General features: G+C 38.6%; 1 protein-coding gene across 3 annotated transcripts in view; it reads right to left on the bottom strand.

Moving 5' to 3' along the window:
* The window catches only part of NECTIN3 (nectin cell adhesion molecule 3), a 134103-nt gene extending 115529 nt beyond the window's left edge, over positions 1-18574 (bottom strand). For 2 of the 3 annotated variants that reach the window (XM_023260118.2, XR_002745261.2), the window contains exon 1: positions 18384-18567. In XM_023260118.2, coding sequence (XP_023115886.2) covers positions 18384-18543 — 160 coding nt within the window. In that variant the 5' untranslated portion in view covers positions 18544-18567. Of the gene's footprint in view, positions 1-18383 lie in introns of all 3 variants that reach the window. The other variant, XM_023260119.2, reaches the window with a different exon arrangement.
* Positions 18575-23291: the final 4717 nt, after the last annotated feature.

Genomic DNA, 23291 nt, shown 5'->3' with positions numbered 1-23291 from the left:
TAATTCCAGGTGTGATGCTCACCCTCCCGGGACTGTGTTATTCTTTTGCCCTTCTGGTTCCTACTTTTGATGCTATTACTTCTCTTTTCTTCTTCCAAGACATAAAATTCAGGTCACTCCCAGACAAACCTAGCCCCCGTCACCCACAACTGACCCATCAACCAAACTACATAACATCTACAGATCTGGAGTGGCCTGTGCTGCTAGTAAGAATATTTAACAGTATAGCCACGTTGCAAAACAAACCGGCAATTCCTCAAAAGGTTACAGTTACACTGGTTCCACTCCAAGCTAAATACTCAAGTGAAATAAAAATATATGTCCACACAAAAAGTCATACATGAATGTAGAAAGCAACATTACTCATAATAGCAAAGAGTGGTAATAATGCAAATGTTCATCAACTGATGAAGAAATAAAATGTGATATAGCCACACAATAGATACAATTTGGCAATAAAAAAGAATGAAGTTCCAATATATACAAAATATGGATGAACCTTCTAATCATTATGCTAAATGAAATATATCAGACATAGAACACACATTGTATAACATTTATATGAAATGTACAGAATAGGTAAATCAATAAAAACATAAATTATATTAATAATGATTGCCTAGTACTGGGAGAGGTGAGGGAAAATGGGAGAATGATTGCTTTTAGGGGAGCAGAGAGTGATGAAAATGTTCTAAAATTGACTGTGGTTATGGTTGCACAACTCTGAATATACTATAAACCGTGAATTATTGCACTTTCAGGGGCACCTAGATGGCTCAGTTGGTTAAGTGGCCAACTTTGGTTCAGGTCATGATCCTGCAGTTCATGAGTTCGAGCCCAACATTGGGTTCGGTGCTGACAGCTTGGAGCCTTGGAGTCTGCTTTGGATTCTGTGTTTCTCTCTCTCTCTCTCTGCCCCTCCCCCGTTCATGCTCTGTCTCTCTCTGTCCCAAAAAATAAATAAACGGGGGAGGGGCAGAGAGAGAGGGAGACACAGAATCGGAAGCAGGCTCCAGGCTCTGAGCCATCAGCCCAGAGCCCGAGGCGGGGCTCGAACTCACGGACCGCGAGATCGTGACCCGAGCTGAAGTCGGACGCTTAACCGACTGAGCCACCCAGGCGCCCCCAAAAAAATTTTTTTTTAATAAAAAATTTTTAATTATGCGCTTTAAGTCAGTAAAGCATATGATATGTGAATTACATCAGTAAAGCTGTTATATATTTATATAAAGAAATTTCAGGCAAAATAAATTAGCAGATTCACACTAAAGAAAATACAAGGATGTTTTTCAGGCAGAAGTTAAGAGAATTCCAGATGGAAACTACAAGATGCAGAGAGAAAGAACTATAGAAAAAGTAAGCATATTGGAAAAACTAAATGAACGATTGCTGTATGGGATACACATACACAGACACTAGCACTAACAGCAAAATAAGGATAGAGTTAAAGGGTTTGATGGTCCCTGTATTGTCTAAAAAGGAGTAATATTCATAGTAATTTATACTGCACTTTAATAAAGTCAAGGATGTATTTTGTAATATCTAAAGTAGCCACTGAAATTTAGCAAGGGGGGAAAAGGAATGAAAAATAACTACTACAAAGGAAAGCAATGAATATATGAATAAAACAAAAAACATATGCACAAGTAGAAAACCAAGATGTAATATAGATTTACGCCCAAATATATAAGGGACTAATTAATCAGAGATAACTAGATATGTCAAATAAAAGACAAAGCTTAGCAGACTGGATTTAAAAATTACATGCCGCTTACAAGGGGCACACTTAAATTTAAGAGTACAAAAAGGATGAAAGTAAAAGTTGGGGAAAAGATACAATGCAAACACTAACCAAAATAAACGTAATGTAGCCATACTAAAAATCAGAAAAAGTAGACTTTAAAGAAAGTAGTATTGCTAGAGATAGAGGACTATTTAATAATGATAAAAGAGTCAAGTGCCAGAGATAGAAAAATTCCAATTTAATTGTACCTCATAACTCAGCCTCAAACCATATAGCAAAAAACTTCAGAGAATTGGAAAAAAAAAAAAGACAAATCCACATCATGGAATATGATTTTAATACACTTCACAGTAATTAACTGAAAAAGCAGGGGAAAAAATTAGAAAGGATAAAGACTTATTACTTGTACAATGCAACCAACTTGACCTACTTGATATATACAAAGTAAGAAAACAATTACCCAACAAAAGCAATATACATTCTGTGTAAGTATACATGGAATTATCAACATTGACCTAATGCTATTTCCAAAGACTGAAACCAGACACAAGTTCTTTAACACAGTGTAATTATGCTAAAAATCAAAAACTAAGGTAACTAAAATATCTTCATGTATCTAGTTAAGTAATAATTTTCAAAATAATCCAAGACTCAAAAAAAATCACATGGAAATTTTTTCATGTTTTAAACATTTATTTGCATACAATGCAGATAAAGTCATAATTAAAGGGAAAAATAGGCTCAAATGCATATATAAGAAAAAGAGAAAGGCTGCAAATCAATAATCTAACTATTCATCTCAAGAAATAGAAAAGAGATAGGAAATAAACTCTCCAAAAAAAGTCAAAGGAAATACGGACCAGGAAAATAATGAAATAGAAAACAAACATAAAATAGGATCAACAATGAATCAAAGGTGGGTTCTTTGGTAAGTCCTTATAATAAAACTGATAAACTCCTGGCAAGACTGATCCAGAAACCAAGACAACACAAATTACAAATAAAAGAAATGAAAAGGGGGGGAGGCAGCATTGCTACAGATCCTTCAGGTATTAAAAAAAGAATAAATAAAGGTAGTAAGAGGACATTAAGAAAAACTTCATGTCATTAGAATTGAAAGCAAGAAACTGACAAATCCCTAGAAAAACAGAATGAGTCAAAAGTGACACAGAAGATAGAAAATCTAAGTACCATAATTATTAAAAAATGGAATCTACAAATAAAAATCCTTCCCACAAAAAATATTCCAGGCCCAGATGGCTTTACCTATGAATTCTACCCAACACTTAAAGAGAAAAATAATACCAATCTTAAACTCATACACAGGACAATAAAGGTGTAATACTTCTCAGTTTTTTTGAGCACACCATAACTTTGATACCAAAGTTTGGCAAGATCATAAGAAAGGAATATTCCAGGACAACTGATAAATATAGATGAAGAAAAAAAATAAAGAAAATAATAGTCAATTGAATCCAGTGATATAATAAAATATATAATTCATCAAAACTAAACCGTGATTATTCCAGAAACACAAAGATGGTTTAACATTTTTTAAATGTAATTCACCATATTAAAAAAAGGAAAAAAATCCTCTAATCATCTCAAAATTAAGATATAGTATTTGATAAAAGTAAACACCATTTATGACAAAAATTCTTAGCAAACTAGGAATAGAAACTTTCCTAATCTGATAAAGATTCTATTAAAAAAAAAAAAACTACAAGAATCATACTTAATTTTGAAATGTTGAAGACTGTTTTACCTCTGAGATTAGGAATCAGACAATGATGCCCGCAATCACCACTTTAATTTAACATCATAGTGGAGCTATGATGCTCCAGAGCATACAAGCAAAGGAAAAGAAAAAAAAAAGTATAAGGAATGAAAAAAAAAAACAGGCTTTCACTTTTTACAGATGGCATGACTCTGTAGATGGAAGATCCAAAAGATTTGACTAAGTATTAGAAATAAATGAAGTTAGCACAGTCTCTGGATGTAAGATCACGATACCTAAACTAAAGCATTAGATTTTATATGCCTGCAATTAGTAATATTTTAAAATATCATTTATAGTAATATCAAAAAACAAGTAACTTGAATCTTTAATTGAGTAGATTAAATGTAATAAAAAATTTATAGTGATGCAAGACCTAGACACAGAAAAAAAACAAAGTTTTATGGGAAATGTAGAGAAAACCTAGGTAAATAGCGAGATAAACCAGATTCACAGGTTGAAAGATTCAGTATAAAGACGTCTATTTAGCCCTACATTAATTCATACAGATTTAATGTACTCACAATAAAAAATCCCTATAGGTTTTTTGTGGCAATTGATAAGCTGCTACTAAAATTTATACAGAAAAGAAATGGACCAAGACTAGCCACATTAAACTTGAACAAATAGGTGGACTTACTCTACCCAACATCAAGATGATCTCACAGCTTGTGGGTTCAAGTCTTGCGTCAGGCTCTGTGCTGACAGCTCAGAGCCTGGAGCCTGCTTCGGATTCTGTGTCCCTCCCTCCCTCTCTCTGCACCTCCCCCCGCTCGTACTCTATCTTGCTCTTTCTCTCAAAAATAAATAAATGTTAAAATTCAAATAAACAAATAATAGAGCTATAATGAGATATAATTATGACTTTTTTTTTAAACTTTTTTTAACGTTTATTTTTGAGACAGAGAGAGACAGAGCATGAACGGGGGAGGGTCAGAGAGAGGGAGACACAGAATCTGAAACAGGCTCCAGGCTCTGAGCTGTCAGCACAGAGCCCGACGCGGGGCTCGAACTCACGGACCGCGAGATCATGACCTGAGCCCAAGTCGGCCGCTTAACCCACTGAGCCACCCAGGCGTCCCAAGATATTATGACATTTGTGCCAAGATAGCAAAGTGGACAAATGGAATGAAGAAGAGAGCCCCAAAATAAACCCAGGCATGGACAGCTGCTTGATTTATTATAAAGGCAGCACTGCACAATAGGTTCTTTCCAAAAACGGTGATGGTCAACTGGATAGTAAATGAAGAAAAAATATGGATCCTACCTAATAATCACAAAAAACAAATTCTAGATGAATCACAGTAAAGGCAAAATGATAAAACTCCTAGGGAAAATGTTTTCATGATAATGCACTAGAGAAAGATATTGTAAATAAGGCAAAGAATTAATTATAAAGACAAAGATTGGTTTTGGCTACCTGGATAATTATTAAAGAACTTCTGTTCATCTATAGACACCATCAATAGAGTGAAAAGACCAAAGTAGGAGAAGATATTTGTAATACATATTAGGGTTCATACGTAGCATACATTAACAAATCCAACAGATCCGTAAAAAGACAAAAGACAATACAACTGAATAAAATGGGATAAAAACCAACGGGCATTTCACAAGAGGATATTCAAAATGGTGCAAATCCTTAGATCCCAACCATCAAGGAAATACAAACTACAATCACAATGTTATACCACTGCATACTGCTCAGAATGGTTAAGAAAAAGTACTGACATTACAAAGGGCTGGTGAAGACGTGGAGCAAATGAGTCTTACAAGCTACTGATTGGAAGTATAAATTGTTACTGTTTAGTAAACTTATTCAACAAAAACATGCATAAAATGAACCAGCAATTCTACCACCAAAAGAGAAATAAAATGATGTTCATGGTAGTACCATTCATAAAAGCCTCAAACTGAAAACATCCCAAATTTCTGTCCAACATTAAAACTGATAAATTATGGATGGTGACAGGACAGAATACTGCACAGTAGTGTTAAAAAAAATGTTACACGCAACAACATGAATTTCACAACATCAGCAGAAAAATATTATATAAAGTTAAAAAAACAAAACAAATTTATGGAGTTAAAGTCAGAATTGTGGTTATTGCTCAGGGAGACAGATGTGTGACTGGAAAGAGTGTGAGGGAGCTTCTAGAGTGCCAGTAAATTTATTTCTTGACCAGGGTGATGGTTTCACAGAGTTGCTAATTTTGTAACAGTTCACCCAACTGCACACTTACCATTAATACTTTTCTGTAAAAGTATGTCAATAAAAGGTTTTAAGATTTCATCAATCAGTATCTCCAGCCTTGTTCAAACAAGCTCATACCTCACATCGTCTAATGCTGTGTTCACCTTTCACTCAAATCAAAGACAAATTACCATATGATTTCACTTATATGTGAAATCTAAAAAACAGAACAAACGAACTAACAGAAATAGAATCATGAATACAGAAAACAAAGTGGTGGTTGCCAAACATTAGGGGGTTGGAGGGAAGAGCAAAACTGGTGAAGGGGTTAAGAGGTATAAACTTCCAGTTATAAAATAAGTCATGAGGATGATAAGTATAGCACAGGGAACAAAAAAGCCAGTAATATTATAATAACATTGCATGGTAACAGATGGTAACTATACTTATGGTGGTAAGCACAGCCTAATGTATAGAACTGTCGAATCACTATGTTGTACACCTGAAACTAACAGAACACTGTCAACTATATGTCAATTTTTTTATAGAGCTTTCCTTCAACTTTCTGTAATGGATACCCATGGAAAGTATAGTCCCTTGTGCTATGGTAATAACAATATCCAATCTCTAAGAGCAGCAATGCCAGTCTAAGAGGCAAAGCTGTATATAACCTCCAGTGTCTCAAGAAGCAAAAAGCAATGACCTTGACAGACTGTCCCTTGACATTATCTTGGCTGTGGTTCTGGGTATGGTTCTAGATGTCTAGCCTCCCTTGGGTCCTGATTTCCGTACGCGAACCACCTGGTATCTAACTGCCTCCCAAAGAACCCTTCCTAATGCCATCACATTGGGAATTAGGGCTTCAATATCTCAATTTGGGGATGACAAACATTCAGCCCATAACAACTGATACATTATTCTTCCCCCATCAAATTACTCTTTCTCTTTCCCAAGAGTGGGCCATACCTTACTACTTCTTCACCGTCCCCTCATTTGTTAACTTTTTGGAATTTGACCTCTCCTAACCACTTTTACTAAATTACTGGGTCATCCATGCACTCCTCTTAACTACTAAATATATTGGTCTATTTATCAAGTAAGTTTTTTTTCCAGATGATTTCCCCTCTCCCTCCTTCTTATCCAATTAAAATACCTCAACCTTGACAATTTTTCCCAGCCCCCTGCCCACTTCTCTTTCCTTTCTTCCTTCTCTTCTCCCTCCTTCTCTCCTCCCCCTCTGCCTTCTCTCTAAAAATTCATCTATTCCCAATATCTCAATCCTGGTAATTCCCAACTCCACATATTATTTCCACCATCTCATAATAAATTTCCAACTACAGCTCTAAAATATTTCCCTAAGGCACTTGTACCCCAATGTTTATAGCAGCACTCTCAACAATAGCCAAATTGTGGAAAAAGCCTAAATGTCCATCAACTGATGAATGGATAAAGAAATTGTGGTTTATATACACAATGGAGTACTACGTGGCAATGAGAAAGAATGAAATATGGCCCTTTGTAGCAACATGGATGGAACTAGAGAGTGTTATTGCTAACTGAAATAAACCATACAGAGAAAGACAGATACCATATGTTTTCACTCTTATGTGGATCCTGAGAAACTTAACAGAAACCCATGGGGGAGGGGAAGGAAAAAAAAATGAGGTTAGAGTGGGAGAGAGCCAAAGCATAAGAGACTCTTAAAAACTGAGAACTGAGGGTTGATGGGGGGGGGGGGGGGGAGGGAGGGAAGGGTAGGTGATGGGCATTGAAGAGGGCATCTTTTGGGATGAGCACTGGGTGTTGTATGGAAACCAATTTGACAATAAATTTCATACATTAAAAAAATAAAAAAATAAAAAAAATAAAATATGTCCCAAAGATACCGCAATTTAATTGCCTCCAAAATGTTACTGGACTAAAACTAATTAATACCTTTACCATACTTTTCTAGCCATTCAAAAGAGAAGCATTAAGTTCAGATCCAACTCTTCCTTTCTCACCCACTATGATATCCAAACACTAGATCCATCACTCCATTCAAGCCTTCTACCAAAATGCTATTTGTCTTCACAACCTTCTCTTCCATGAACGATTATAATGGCTATTCCTTTTTGTCTCTCATATCTCCAATATATCTTATACACTGTGATCAGAGCAATACAACATCCTCAAATCAGACAGATTCAGTAGTTACTTGCCTTCAAAAGCTCCTCACTGCCTACCATACACATTCTCCTCAGCATCAGTAAAGTATTTAAAAATCCATGACTTCCCTACAAAAAGCTCATGCTTGAACCACACGGGAACATTCCTTCCACAGAATTCTCAGTCCAGTGATCTTTTCAGCCTGGAATGCCCTCTTTCTCTTTGAATTTCCCTCACAAATGGAAATCTAAATTCTTCCCTCAAGGTTCAGCTACAAAATTAGGCCTTCTATTAAGTCTTCTTCCATTGCCACTAAAACTGCTCCTTCTTCTATAATCCCACAATACTTTTATATTTCTAATGTAAGACAATTCACTTTCCCTTGCATTATTGTTAGTTGTATTTATAAAGCACTATATCGTGCAGTTTAAGGAGTTCATTTAATTTTCACAGCAACTCTGTAAATGAAGTACTTCGCCAATTTTTTAGGGATGAAACAGGCAGAGAGGCTAAGTAACTGGACTTAACATACACACACACACACACACACACACACACACACACACACACACTACTAATTCCAAATCTCCTAACAATTAAAATTTACATTTATTAAGTGCAAAGACTCCAAGGCCCCTTGCATAGCCCTTTCTGTGTAACAGATCCTTTGTGTTTTAATATAACCCTGTTTTACTTGTCTGAATTTAATCCATTCTTGAAGACACAACTCAAAAGTTTCGTCTCCTCTACTTAGCTTTCCTTGACTCTTCCAGGTCTTACTGATCTTTCTTTTAGGCTGTACCATACTACTTGCAACGTTTTTACAAACACCTTTTTTGTATATATTTTAACATACAGTTAGTCTTACCAATAGGTCTATAAACTTGGGACCAACCACCATGTCTTATTTCACTGTGATATCTTCTAACCACCTAGCTCTCAGTTGGTGTTGTTTTACCTATTTTCTGATTTACGCTCAGTCCCCAATTTATCCCCTGCTCCAATTCTAAGTCCTTTAGTTTTTGCATTATAGGTATGGATCAACTATTGTGACTAACTAAAAAATATATTTTAACAGTAAATATTACTCAACCGACTCACAGGTCACGTAAGTATTTTAATCATCTGATGGAAGAAAAATCAAGAGCGATTATTTTAGATGACTGTAGAGGGCAGCAAAGCAATAGTAGTATCCTCAAAGATCTGCATTTTTCTTAGGCAATTTCAGAGTTGTTTTTATATTTTAGCAGATGTTGTTAGGATTCAAACTTTTACAAGGCAAGAGACTTTTTTTGCATGCTCTATACAAATTTCGCCAACTACTTATATATTTAAACATTTTCACAATCAATATAACTGTGTCAATGTCCAGATCCTTTTATACACATACGGAAAAATAAGTTTGATAAGCAATGCATGGCTTCAAAATAGCCACCAAAAATTGCTAACTCTTACGAATCTAAAACTTGAAATGGTTTTCACAATCTTAAATGTGGAAAAGAATGTCAATAGTTAACCAGCCTTATTTCTTCCTAAGAATAGGTGTCTTCATTAGTGTTATTAATTCTGGCCTTGATATGCCTTCTTTTATTATTCAAAATCAGTCCGGTAACCATAGAAGCTATACCAGCTTTAAAAGAAAAAAATAAATAAATCTTTGACATTGTACTAGCGTACAACAAACAGAAGTAACAATTTGAAAGAGAATAGGAATTCCTTACCATTATACTTCAATATTAAAGTTCATTCTGGTTTTCAGATGAACTAGCCAAAGCTGTATAAAATAATCATAGATTTATAATCATACACTTACAATGCTTATAGGAATGGAGAAGCTACTATAAAAGTTGACAGTAAATACAAGCGGATTATTTGAACATGTTATTCAAGGTTTTTGTTCGTGGTAATTTTTTATCTCTTAACTTTAACAAGCAGAAATCTGAGGTTCAGAACAGCTGCTAGAGACATTAACATATGCAAACTCATGGTTTAGTGAAAAATGCTATGATGTTCTAGCCCTATGTCCGTAATGAGAAGGATAAAACTGTAGTAAAGTACCTTCTCCCACTTGAATCTCTTCAATAAAAAATAAATAAAATAGAGAAGCTTTTAAAAATTTTGCATTTAAAATAAAGTAACCAGGGTATCCCTAAGCACATTTAAAAACTAGACAGTTTAATGGTGTGACTTAGCCAATATTTAAATTGAACTTCTAGCCATGAATGATTATCTCTAATCTGAATCAAATTAGAAGGGAATTTGGAGTTCATAATGACAGGACACTTATGAAATGAATCTTAATCTAGCCCACAGTAGCTAAGACTAAATTAGAAATCATATTAATAAGTTTCAAAACAGCCTAAGATAATCTAGTAATAATGACAATCATGTCTATCATGGATAACACATAGAAATAGTTACTATATGAATATGATTGTGAACCACAGTTCACCAATACTACTATTTCATTAACATTTTTGGTTTTCCTCTAAAGTGAAGACATTAGAAGGGTCAAGCACAGGGCCATCTGGGTGGCTCAGTCGGTTGAGCGTCAGACTTCAGCTCAGGTCATGATCTCATGGCTCATGAGTTCAAGTCCCAAGTCAGGCTCTGTGCTGACAGCTCAAAGCATGGAGCCTGATTCAGATTCTGTGATTCCCTCTCTCTCTCTGCCTCTCCCCTGCTTGCACTCTGTCTCTCTCAAAAATAAATAAACATTAAAAAAAAAAAAAAGGCATCAAGCACATTATTAATTGTATACAATGTTCTCAACACTGAGTTGGAGTCATAGTTGTATGCACCTATATTTATAATTGCCTCTTGGTTTTTTCAGGTCCTTCCCAATAACAACACTGACATATTTCCATTACAAAACAGATTAGGTATCTTAATCTTACACTTTATTTTGAAAATTCAAATTCAGGGTGAGATGTGATATACACAAAGTGAGGCATGTCACACATAAGCTGTTTAAACTACATATGCCCTGAGATAAATAATGCACAGCTGCTTTTACAATACCAAAGGAAAAAAACTGTATTCCTCCTAGAAGATCAATTTTGCAAACATCTCGATTCAAAATGGGTAAGACAATGGGGAATAAAGACACAAACCTAAAGATAGCAAAAATGAATTTTTAGAAAAAAAGAAAAGCCAATGAAGAACTATCTCATCAAGCAACATCTTTAAAACTTACCAACCTCTTCTAGCTTATTAGACAATATGTATGTATTCACTCCCTCCCATATAGGAAAGTAGGAATAGAACTGTCAAAATAGGAATAATATCAAATATACAAATCCCTCTAGGGATATACTTCTGAGTGTGTTCTGTACAACATAGCTTCTGCAATGTAACAGGTATTACACAAAAAAGATTTTTTTTAATTAGTTTGTAAAACAGTATATTTTATGGAATAATTTTTAAGCTATTAGTATATTAATGTATATAGTGACTTTACATAAGCGGGTTATATAGCTGGTTTTTTTTCCATTCCCAAGTCTATTTAACCACAGTATTTTATCCCAGAAACATATCTTCTGAGACTTGAATTCAACAGAAACACTTTGGCAAACATTGCTCTAAACCTAAAAACATGAAGGAAAAAAAAAGTGAACAGAATGTGTGTGCTTTTTCCTCTAATGACCACATGTCACATTATTAAACACAAAAGAGGGTAGGCGTCCAGGGACTAAGGAATGAAAGATATCTAGGATCAGATAAGAAATAAAATCAAGTTCACAAAAGTTTCATAGTTACTTATTATAGCTATTATTCTATTTTATTTCATTATTTTACTTCAATATGGAAGATGAAATCCTAACCAAGTATTCTCTTCATGCCAATTATGTTACAGCAAATTTGGTCAATTCCTTAAACAGTTATTAATGGGCAAAAAAGCAAATGTTAATAAAATCTATATAGTTTGAAAAATAATCTTTGTTTATTACAATACTTGTTATGATACATACAATGAAGCATGAGGCAAGATCTCTACTGAAAAGAGCACACATTACAAAACAACTTATAATTAAATACTACATAACAAATGTAAGAGTAACTAGAAAGAAGAAAAGCTCACTTTAGTCAAGAAGTGGTGAGGGAAGGCTTCACAGAGAAAACTGATCTTAAACCAGCTATTTCAGAATTTCACTAGGTAGGCAGGAAGAGTAATATTATTTTAGGCCTTATGAGTAAGGACCAGAGACGGGCATTACCTACTTCAGAGACACATATAGTTTAGGCCTGCACTGTCCAATATGGTAGCCTCCAGCCACACGTGACTACTGAGCACATCAAATACAGCTAGTTTAAATAACAATCTGTAAGTTAAAATACACACCAAATTTCAAAGACTTAACTAGGAAGGAAAATGTAAAATATCTCAATTTTTTAGTATCAAATGCACAGTGAAATGATATTTTGGTTATACTGTGTTAAATAAAATACATGATTAAGGTTAATTTCACCTGTTCCTTTTACTATTTCTAATGTGGCATAAGGATAACTTAAAATTCTGTGTATGGCTCATATTATATTTCTACTGGACAGTGCTAGTTTAAATTTGACTTTGCTGTTAAACTCCTGAAATAAAGAAATTTGAGTGCCTACTATAGGCCAAGCACTTCTGATACATTAGTAAACAAAAGAGTGGAATATTTCTTTCAGAAGAAGAACCACATCTGGTCAAATCATAAATTTAAATGTTGTAATAAAGAGCACTCATCAAGGGAAGAATCATCTGAAGATGTCTCTCAAACTACAAATGTCCCAATCCCCAGGCTCTACTCCCCACCCCTCTTGCAAAAATTGTCAATCCAGTAAATCCAGTGGAGCCTGTTTGAATGTTACTTGAAAAAGATTCCCTAGTAACTAAGATTTGAACCCAACTGCACACCCTACTTCTGCTGACCCTGGCTAGCTGAGAACAGTGATTTATAGCACCGCCTTTCAACTTTATTTCTTCTGAATAACCCTAAGCTGAGAGCTTAAAAAGCCTCCACTCAGTGCAAAGCTAACCTATTTAAAATAAGAACAAGTTTGATTTCTCTAAGCCATTAAAGTTCAAGGAAATCAAAGTTTTTTAAAAAATAGTTTCCTATCTATAGATCCACAGGTATAATTTACTATCTTACACCTACAAAATAATCATCTGAAGTGCTGAAAGACATACTGCCAATTCTTAGCCACTTAATCCAGTTACGAGATGGCATATTTTTACACATGCCTCAAATTCCAGTTTATATCTATACAATGCAACAGGTAGTTCTTTCCTACTCATCTTAATTACCAGAATGAATGTTGGGCAGTAAATAGGACTACAAGAAAAACAATCACCCTGTATGCTATATGAAAGAGAATACGTAAAATTGAGATTAAGTATGCAATACAAGATCGTTTCTAAAACAGTGTAGTACTATATTAAAATAGTACTAAAAATAGTATATCATGAGTATAAAATAGACTACAGTACCTGCAATATGGCTGTTTCCAAAGTCATAAGGGGAAGCTCTCGCTAAAGTTTTAAATGAATTATCTATAGTATAATAATTGAGTCATTTAGGAAAAAAATTAAGGCTCACCCTTGATAAAGAGTCAGGATAAATTTTATTTAAATAAATTATTAAATGTCAGAACCTAGTATAAAAATAGAAATCTTGGGGTGCCTGGGTGGCTCAGTCCATTAGGCATCCGACTCTCGATTTCAGCTCAGGTCATTATCTCATGGTTCCTGGGCCTCCTTGGGATTCTCTCTCTGTCCCTCCCCCATAAGTGCTCGCTCTTTCACTCTCTCAAAATAAATAAACTTAAAAAAAAATAGAAATCTTAAGTTTTATGAAATTCAGGGAAGGATACATAGTCAAGACTTAAAAAAATTTTAGATAAAAATAAAAAGGTAATCAAAAGTATGACATTTATGTACTTACATTTTTGGACCTGAATGCTTGGAACATAAAATCATCTTTAATAATCATTCTATTACTAACTTAAGGATTGATTTTATCCTAAATTTATATATTAATAGCCATTATTAATTAAATGCCACATCTTTCACAAACTAGTTAGTCCTTACTATGAACTGTTATAGGGACTTTAATGGATTATAGAATATGCTATAACAATATGTTATTTACTCTAATTTTAAAGGGGCAAATCACAAAATGTCAAAATACTCTATTTTTTAACAAAGGTATCCTAGCCAGCTTCTCTTCAGTAATTTTCAAATAATAGGCAAGAAGTCATAAGTTTAACTTCTTAACTATACAAATGCAAAATGCCCATTAGAGTTCCTGAATCACTAAATTAAATATATTTAAGCATAATGAAATAAACAAGACAGTAAATACACACATGCACACACAAATATAAAATTGTCCAGCTTTTTCCAGTTCCTATTTCTGATGCTATGGCTAAATACAAGAAAGGAAGATCTGGGGTTTTTTGCTTACTTTTAAATTTGGTTCACTTTCCAATTATATCTGCTAAGAATGCGGAAAGATTTATATGGGCAGCACATATTATAGGCTCCAACCTGATACTATCAGTAACTTGATAAGGTAGAAGCTTACTTGTGACACTTTTCTCCAACTCTACATTTTCAATACATTCCAAGTGACCTTAGGGAACTGCCAAATCTTAAAATGCATTCCACATCATCAAGGGAAGATTCAACTTGGTTCCATACAATTACAAAAGTTAATTTCACTGTATCCTCATATTCTAAGAATTGGTCTTCTGAATATTTATCAGAAACAAATTTAACAAATATTTAAAGAGCACTGACTGCGCTACACATTCAAAAAAAAAAAAAAAGCTGTGAAGTGCAAATAGATTAAGTTAATTACCTTGAAAACTCAATTCAAGACATTAGGGTAGAACTGAAGAATGGCAAACACCAGGCAAGTTAGTTTATAATGTGCAATGCTACTAACACTTGAATGTTTACCATATTCCATGCACTGTTTTATTATTTTATTCTTTGACTTAGTTCTCTCAACAACTCTACACACAAGGTGATGATATCTTTTTTTTTTTAAAGATGAGGTTAAATAGCTTGCCAACAATTCACAAAGCTATTAAGTGGCAGCCTGTTTTTCAGAATCAAACTGCCCATTTAGTATTTAAACAATAAAGATCAGAAAGAGACAGGAACAAACTTCTACCACCTACCACAATGTCTAATCTCACTAAGATCTGCCTCACTGATTTTAAAAAGTAATTTTACTTCTCACAATTCACATTTATCTTTACCTAACGCGTTTGGAATCCCTCTTCTGGGCAACCCCACAGTACCTCATGCAGATCTCTATCATAAACACTTGACTGTCCTATAATCAACAATTGTCTTCATGTCTATCACAATGCTGTAAGCTCCTTGAAGCCAGAACTCTGCCTTATTCATGCTTTATGTCCCCAAGTGCCTATCAAGTGCCAGGAATACAGTAAGTACTGAAAGTGCTGTTCAAGATTCAATTTAATAATAGATCTTCTTTATCGTCATTTATCATTAAATAAAACCTTGATGAAAATGTAAAGTCATGGAATCCTAGATTCAAATAGGAATGGACAAAGACCAAACAGGCTTTATTATCTCCTTCATTGATACCATACCCCTGCTAACAGTCTCTACCTTTCAAGAAGAATGTTGGAAGGAAAGTGAGATAAACCTGATCACATATGAACTGAATATTGCTATCATAAAGAAATATAGCTGAAACTAATTTAACACTGTGTGTTAACTACACTTCAATTAAAAAAAAAGAAATATGGAATTCTAGAAAAATGGGATTTAAATAAATGGGACTTATCAAGTCACTTGATGTTGTAAATCTAGTCCCCTTGACCTTTATACCTAAGAATTTCTCAGGCTTAAAAAACAAAACAAACAAACAAAAAAAACCAGAGTTTGTAAACCTGTAAAATTCTCACTTTAAAAGTTCAGTTCTTCAAATAAGACAGATAGTATACACCCTCAAAACAGCAAATATATGTAATTTTTTACACCTTTCTGAATATCAAATCTACCAGTTGCAAGGGTTTTGTTTTAGCACATGAACAGGATATAAAAATTGTACTAATAGATGACATTGCAGATGTTGAGCATAGTTAAGGTCATGCTACATGTGAGCAGCATATCCAAAAAAGCAGCAAAAAGAAAAAAAACTGTACGTGTCAAACAAGTAAAATATTCTGATTAACAAATCATCAGATAATCACCTCTTTAAAGCCTAAAAGTCTTTTCAATTCTAAAACTGACTACTCAAACATTAGTACACGCAAAACCTTGTAAGGAGTGCTACGAATGTCAAATCAACAAACAGGTTACATGAAGACAATTCTACTTCCATACTTACTAAGCACCCATAAGGCAGGACAACTGTGCCCTACTCAAAGACTGAATTCTAAAATAGAGAGAGGTTGATGGAAAAAAAAAAAAAACTTGTCATAAGGGTTCACAAATTAGGGTGTTATTAACACTACAAGCCAGAAAAGGAAGCTCTTTAAAAGAACAGTGCACAGAAACACAAACCTAGTGCCTGTCTCTACAACTACCAGCAAAATTGACTCTAAAAACTTGAATTTACACCTGCTCTAAATCACAGTCCATTTGCCTATACTGCTTGAATTTTTAGGACCTTAAATAAAAATATCAAGCCCCTCCAATAGCACATCACCAAAAAGGATTTAAAGAAAAAACACACCTTTCTTCTGCATGAAAACCGTGTGTTCCTTCAAAAGTAATCAGCCCTTGTACAAGCCCTTGAACAAGCACTATGAAATTATTATTCAAATTCAGTATCTTTGATTATACGCACATGTCACCTAGTTTCAGTCTTCTATAAGGCTTTGCTCAGCAAGATAAGCCTTTATTAGAGGTACAAATAATATTCACTTAGTCCTTAACACAATCTAAATCAGGATAGTAAACTGTTAACACCCCCTCCAACTTTTCTCCCACTCAACTGTAATCCACCATCTTCCCTAATGGCAAAGAACAGTATACAAATTCAACGTAGAATCTTGCATCAATTTACAGAGGTAGCAGCATTAAGAATTGTGTTGTGGAACCAAACAGCTGGGGAGTGGAGATACAGAAACAATGCAGATTAGATAACAAGCCACTTATCAGGCTATACCCTGTAAATCAGAAACTTTCATTACCGTGCTTGAAACGCGGTGGTGAATTGGTAGAGGAGATTCTCAGCCTATAAGGGGCACTCAATCTCTTGAAAACTCTGCCTCCCCTCATAAACCAACTACCCTGACACACCTCCCGGAACAGGACTCTCTTTCTTCTAAATCACACCATCCCAGAAATCCGCACACATCTCTCCTTTTAATAAACACTAATGAAACTTCTGGTTTCATTTACAATCCCACTCAACACAGATCCAACAGCAGCCTTATGTACCAATAAAAATGTCTTAGCTACACTAATCTTTGCGCAAGCGTTAAGTTTTGCTTCACCTTCCTCACCAAGTTGAGTGTTCGAATGAATAACTTCCTGCAGTATTTCGGTATTACCAAAAGCCAAAGCTAATCCCCCCAAACTGGTGTGGCCTCACGTTCCCAAATCACCGCCTTCCATTAATGATCACTTAGTCCATCTCTCTTGAATGAGGCGCCAGATTTTTTTTTTTTTTTTTTTTTTTACAGGATCCTTATAACAAGTGGATTTCTAGTCTCGGATACCTAGGAACAGAATTTACAGAGACTCGCCCCTAAATGTGATAGGAAAACTGTTAACATAAAATGAGGGGACGAGGCGTGGGGTCTGTTTTAATACGAACAGCCAGAGCACAATCGATGCAATCAGGTATTTAACACACAAATCGAAGTCCTGAGGACAAACAGCGTTCGCTATAATAAACACGGACAGTGTGAGAGACGTCCCATAAACTGGAAGGCAGCGACGGGCTCAATGCAAAGCGATCCAGAGGCTGCCGGGGCAGAACCGGGCCGGAGGACGGAAGAGAACTGTAAGGAATGCTGCAGGGTGGGCTAACATGGTGCCTTCTCCAGAGCGGGAGGCCAGGAGGGGTTGGGAGCCTACGGCTTCATCCCGTCGGGCTCTGGTCCCTGGAGGTATCTGGACTCACAGCTCAAGTTTCACCAGGGAAAAAAGGAGGCGGCAAACGTGCAGCCCGGCACCTTCGCCCCAGCCCAGAAGTCCGCGCTCTCGACTTCCTCCGCGAATGAGCGAGGAGGTAACGGTTCCCGGAGCAAACACGAAGGAGCTCCCCGCGCACCCAGCACTCGGCATCGGGCAGCGGCGAGCGGGGGAGGGGAGCGGCCGGCCGGCCGCCCGGCGCAGCACACGCCGGCCCCGGCCCTTCCCGGGCCTCGCCCCGGGCGCGGCGAAAAGTTTCCAGCCAAAGTCCGCGGCACCCTCTAGCGCAGTCAACCGCCGAGCACAACCGCCTTACCGCCCCGGAGGGCGGCCCGCGCCGACCGGCGGTGGAGCCGGGACCCTCGGTCGCGCCTCCCTCAGCCCGCGCCGGCCGCCGAGGTTCACCTACCACAGAGCCGGGAGAAGAGCAGCAGCGGGAAGAGCAGCAGCAGTAGCGGCGGCGGCGTCGGGGGTGGCAGCAAGAGCCCGGCCCCGGGGGGAGAAGCGGAGGAAAGTTGTGCTTTGCCGCCTCCGGGACACAGCGGGGCCGGCCCCGGGGTCCGCGCCATCCCCCACCCTCCCCCCGGCCCTCTCGCTCGCCCGCCCCCCCTGCTCCCCCGGCCCCGGCGCCTTAGGCTCTGGGCGGCGGCAGCAGCGGCCGCGGCGGCAACGGCGGCGGCGGAAGGTCCGGCGCGCGCGTCCCCAACTCCCAGTTCTTGAGCCGTCGCCACCGGCTGACACTCAGCCGAGCGCTCGCGGCTGCCTCGACTCTGCCTTCGCCGACGCCACTGCCGAGGCTGAGGCGGGAGCCGCCCGCCGCTGCCGCCGCCGCCACTCCCCTCCCCCCGGCACCCGCCCGCCTCGAACTCCTGGGAACTCGGAACGCACCACCCCGCCCCGCACGGGAGGGGGAGAGAAAGCCGACCCTCAGAGCCGGCGCTGGGACTCTCCCGCCCTCCCTGCACAACTCCAGCTCCCGTCTGATCGCCGACTGCAAGCCGCGTCTCCTCCCACCCCGCCCTCCTACACACGCTCCTCCCCCTTCAAAAAAAAAAAAAATCTCTTCTCTCCACTTTGATAACGGGTTTCTCCCAAAGCAGGGCTTTCAAGAGGACAGGAAAATCTGGAATAGGTTAGTAGGCCCCGCCCCTCGTTCCTGCCTCGTCCCCGCCTCGTCCCCCCTTCCAAATGTTTCCAATGGTCTCGCCCACTCCGCCCCTCGCGGGTCCACCGCTGCCCCGGCGCTGACGGAGGCGGAGGGCGGTGGGACAATCGTGCTGGCTGCTCGCCTCGCCCCGGCCGCGCTCTCCCTCTGGCGGGGTGCCGGGACAGGAGGAGGGGGAGTGGTGAGGAGGGAATGGCAGGATGGGCTGCCCTTCCGTTGCCCACGCTAAAGGTCCCTGTCTAGGAAGCTGAACACAGCCTGGAGAACTAGTCATCTCCCTCCTCGCCGGGGACGCAGGGGGCTGAAAGGAGAGACTTTCTCCTTCCTGCTTCCCGGGACAGCGGCGCTCTCCGAATCCCTTCTTTCTTCCCAGCCCCACTTCCCCCAGCCTTCCGAGGCTTGTTTGCACAGGCAATTTTCTTGCTCCTTTCTCTTGGGAGGGCGGTTTGGTGGAGGGGTCAACGGAGCCGAGCGAGGAGAGGGGCCCCCAGAAGGTTTGCTTTCTCGCTCTTGCTTCTCCGGCCGCCGGGCTGTCCGCTGTCCTCGCCGGGCGACTGGCAACAGGAGGCCATGGATTCCCCCATCGGAGCGCCTAGAGTGCGGTGGTGTTTTTCTTTGGTTTTGTTTCATTTGCATGTTCGCACGTGTAATTTTATTTTCATTGCTTGTTTTCCTTTGAGCTGACCGCGGTAAAGGGACCTGGGGAAGTGTTAAGCATTTGGCCCTAGGAGGTCTGGGATCCACCACGACCCTCCCTCACCCCAGATGGCTGCGCGCTCTGCCCTCTTCATCCACCCGCCACGCACAGCCCTGGTGGCCTGACCTTGAAGCCACAGCCCCTGGCGGTTCTGCAGGGGCGGTGGACAGTTTGGACTGTCCCGAGGGGTGCTGGAGGCAGAAGACACACGTCCTCAGTCCTGATACCATTAACTAATTGTATGTAGGTCCTGCCATCTCCACCAGATAGTCGTAAATGTGGCTCCAATAAGAAAAAAGTCGAACAAGGATTTAGCCGCCTATCGCAGCTAAAACTAATGCTTGCCTGCCGCCAAGAGCACGCCCCTTCCATCACTAGGGTTCCCCCACCCTCCACCCACTGATTTGCAATGTTTTACTCACCTCCAAAGCTACACACCATTCTACCCCTGCCTACCTCTCTTTTTTTCTTAACTTCCGCCTCCCATCCTGTCTCCCAGCGCTCTGGTTTAGTGCCTTCTCTTCTTCCACCCCCTTTCTCTTCTCTTTCTCTCTCTCTGCCTGTCTCTGTCGTCCCTTGTAAGCCTGTCTCCTCCAGCCACTCCTTTCCATCGCCTATCCTCAGGATGCGCTTGTGAATAAACCTTGTCCTGCGTCTCTACTGGAGAACCCCTGATGATGATCGTAATTGACGAAATGTAGCTATTGTGACATTCCTCAGCTGTGCTGACACCACCGTTTCCCTTGAGAAAATTTCTTTTCCTATTTTCTCATTCTCTAAACCTAATTTCACTGCTAAATTTAGATAAAGCCCACTGTGCAGCGACTAGCTAATTATCTGTTTAGATAACACTTAGACACGTTGTTGAGAGTCAGTTAAATGTTAAACAACCAAAATTGTACTATCGCTAGCCAATTTCATTCCACTGGCCTTACCATGATCGGTCCAGTTTCCAGGAGAAGTAATTTAGCCAACATTTGAAAAGATGCCAAAGGCTTAATATGGGGGGCCATTGTGCAATTGCTACAGAGACCATGAGGGATTAGCAGGTTTAGTGCTTCTCAAAAGGATGATACGGAGCTTTAAAAAATATATTTCCTCCATATTTTGAGAAATTGGATTAGTGACATGTTATGATTATACTCTCCTCTGACCTAAAGTGAAGAGAGAGCATGGAAGAGCAGTATTTATAGATGTTATATAAGCATTAAAAGAGCACCATGCTGGTGTTTTATGTGCATACATGCATTATGTTCTAATGTTAATCGCTTGTGTTGATATAACATCTTCAGCCAGGATGTCAAAGTACAGGCTTCCCATGGAAGGCAACAATGACTGTTATCCCTTCCCAAAGAGGAACCTAGGCACAGAGGTTAATTGAAAATGTAAGCTGTATGGGGTGATTTTCCTGCCAGAACCAAGTTCTTGCCTTCCAGTTGGCCCACTGACCCCTCAAGATTCCTTTTAAAGTTAAAAACAAATTTACTGAGGTACCTCAAATTTCTACTTTCTAAGTGTCCAGTCTTAAATTACATTGTCCTCAAATGAAGACATACTCACCCCAAACCTTCCTGTTGGAAATTATTACTAGCTGCAAAAAGAGATTTTATATTGTACGGTACAGTTCATTTTCTCTCAAGGGCCAGAATTGCTGTTGACTTTAAAAACAAAACCTTTGTCATGAGAATATTACTGGGTTTTATATCCTTTTAGTTGCCTAACTTTACAGATAAGTTCACCTTTATTGTTTGAGTGACAAACTGGTTCAGAAATAATTATAGCTAACTTATTAATATTTCTGGCACCATTAAATCCAAAGTATGCATGTATTTTCCAAGAAGAAAATTATCTGAACAAAAGGCAACATGATCCTACTGCCAACAATGATTTCATTGTTTTGGGTTAAGCGTATTGATGGTGTCCATCCCACTTTCTGCCTCAAAGACTGTTGGCCAATTATCGAGGTTCATTAATTCTTAACTAAAAAACAAAGGTTGACATCTTAACAAAGAAGTAATTATGTACAGTGCTGGGCATTTTACATTTACTCAGATAATCCAAATTAAAGGTTTGAGACTATTATTGGAATTTCATAGCTGACTCTGAAACAAAGAAAGTACTTTATAGGGAAGGTGGGCCATTATGTACTCAGCTTATTCCCCTCACCATCAGCAAATTTTTTATAACCTGCTGTGTGAAGAAGTATAGCTTCTCCCTCAGCGGAAGAGATGAGCAATGCTTTGTGGAATGTTTGAACTTGGTACTATATTTGATAATAAGTTGATGTCACCCTACTAGAATCGCAGTCTTCTAAAGCAGAACTATGCAAATAGTTAAACTGTAAACCCAGAAAAAAGTCCACCTACTTGCAAAATCTTCACCAATCTTGCATTTATCAAATGTAACTGTTTTCCACTGAAAGGATCCCCCCCACACCTATATATTCATACTGCTTTCTCCCTCATATTTCCTTTGGATCTTTGCTCAAATTTCACTTTATCATTGAGATCTTCTATCACCACCCTATATGAAAGAGGTGTCCCTACCCCCAGTTCGTATCCCCCTTAACTTGCTTTATTTCCTTCATTGCACTCACAATCTGACATGTTATATTGAAACATAAACATCTAAAACAATATCTGCCATCTAAGTCCCAGACTTATGTCATCCCAGACAACTAAATGATAAATGTAGTGACATAACATATTCTAATGTATGTTTAATTGTAGACAAACTCAACAGAAGAATATTAATTTATTAATTTTTAAGGTCTTGGAGTATATGATCATGTTGAAGTTTTTAAGCTGGAAGATGATTAATGACCATTACTTATGACTCTATTTAATTACTCCTAATGCTATGTATTAAGCTATCATCTCTCTACTCCCTATTGACCCTTCCACACTCTGGGTTTGTAATACTGGGGCTGGGGCTCTCCAAACTATATGTCTCCCTTGCCAGCTGGCTTCCTGGTGGGTTCTATCAATAGAAGTCCCTGGAGGGAGGGTGGAAGGCAGAGGGGAAAAGAGACGTTCCTTTCTGTTTGCTTCCTGCTCCTACCAGCATCCCATCAGGAGTAACAGCCCTTTTCACTGTCATCACCGGTTGGTTCCAGCCTCATACTTGTATACTCTAAGAACCAGCACTGGCCAGTGCCCACCGCTCAGAAGTTTGAGCCCTCACTCAACAGAAACCCTCCTCTGAGCTTTAATAACCCAACCTTTTCCTTTTGTTTACCCTGCTCTAAAGGTAACAATGACTCCTTAAAATTTACATCACTGGATTACCTCAATGTCCCTCTTTAGAGTGTGGAGACCCTCTCCAATAATAGGGTAACAATACCCTATTATTAAATTCCCTCAGTACCATAGTATGGTTCCTGTGTTCCTGATTGGATTTTGATTGGTGCTTTACTTTTTCAGTGACTATTTCCCAAAACTTTCCCTTGTAACAGT

This window comes from Felis catus, chromosome C2, assembly GCF_018350175.1.
Source record: "Felis catus isolate Fca126 chromosome C2, F.catus_Fca126_mat1.0, whole genome shotgun sequence".
NCBI classification, from domain to species: Eukaryota; Metazoa; Chordata; class Mammalia; order Carnivora; family Felidae; genus Felis; species Felis catus.
The sequence above is the reverse complement of the archived record's forward strand: the minus strand, read 5'-3'. Positions and strand labels throughout refer to the sequence as shown.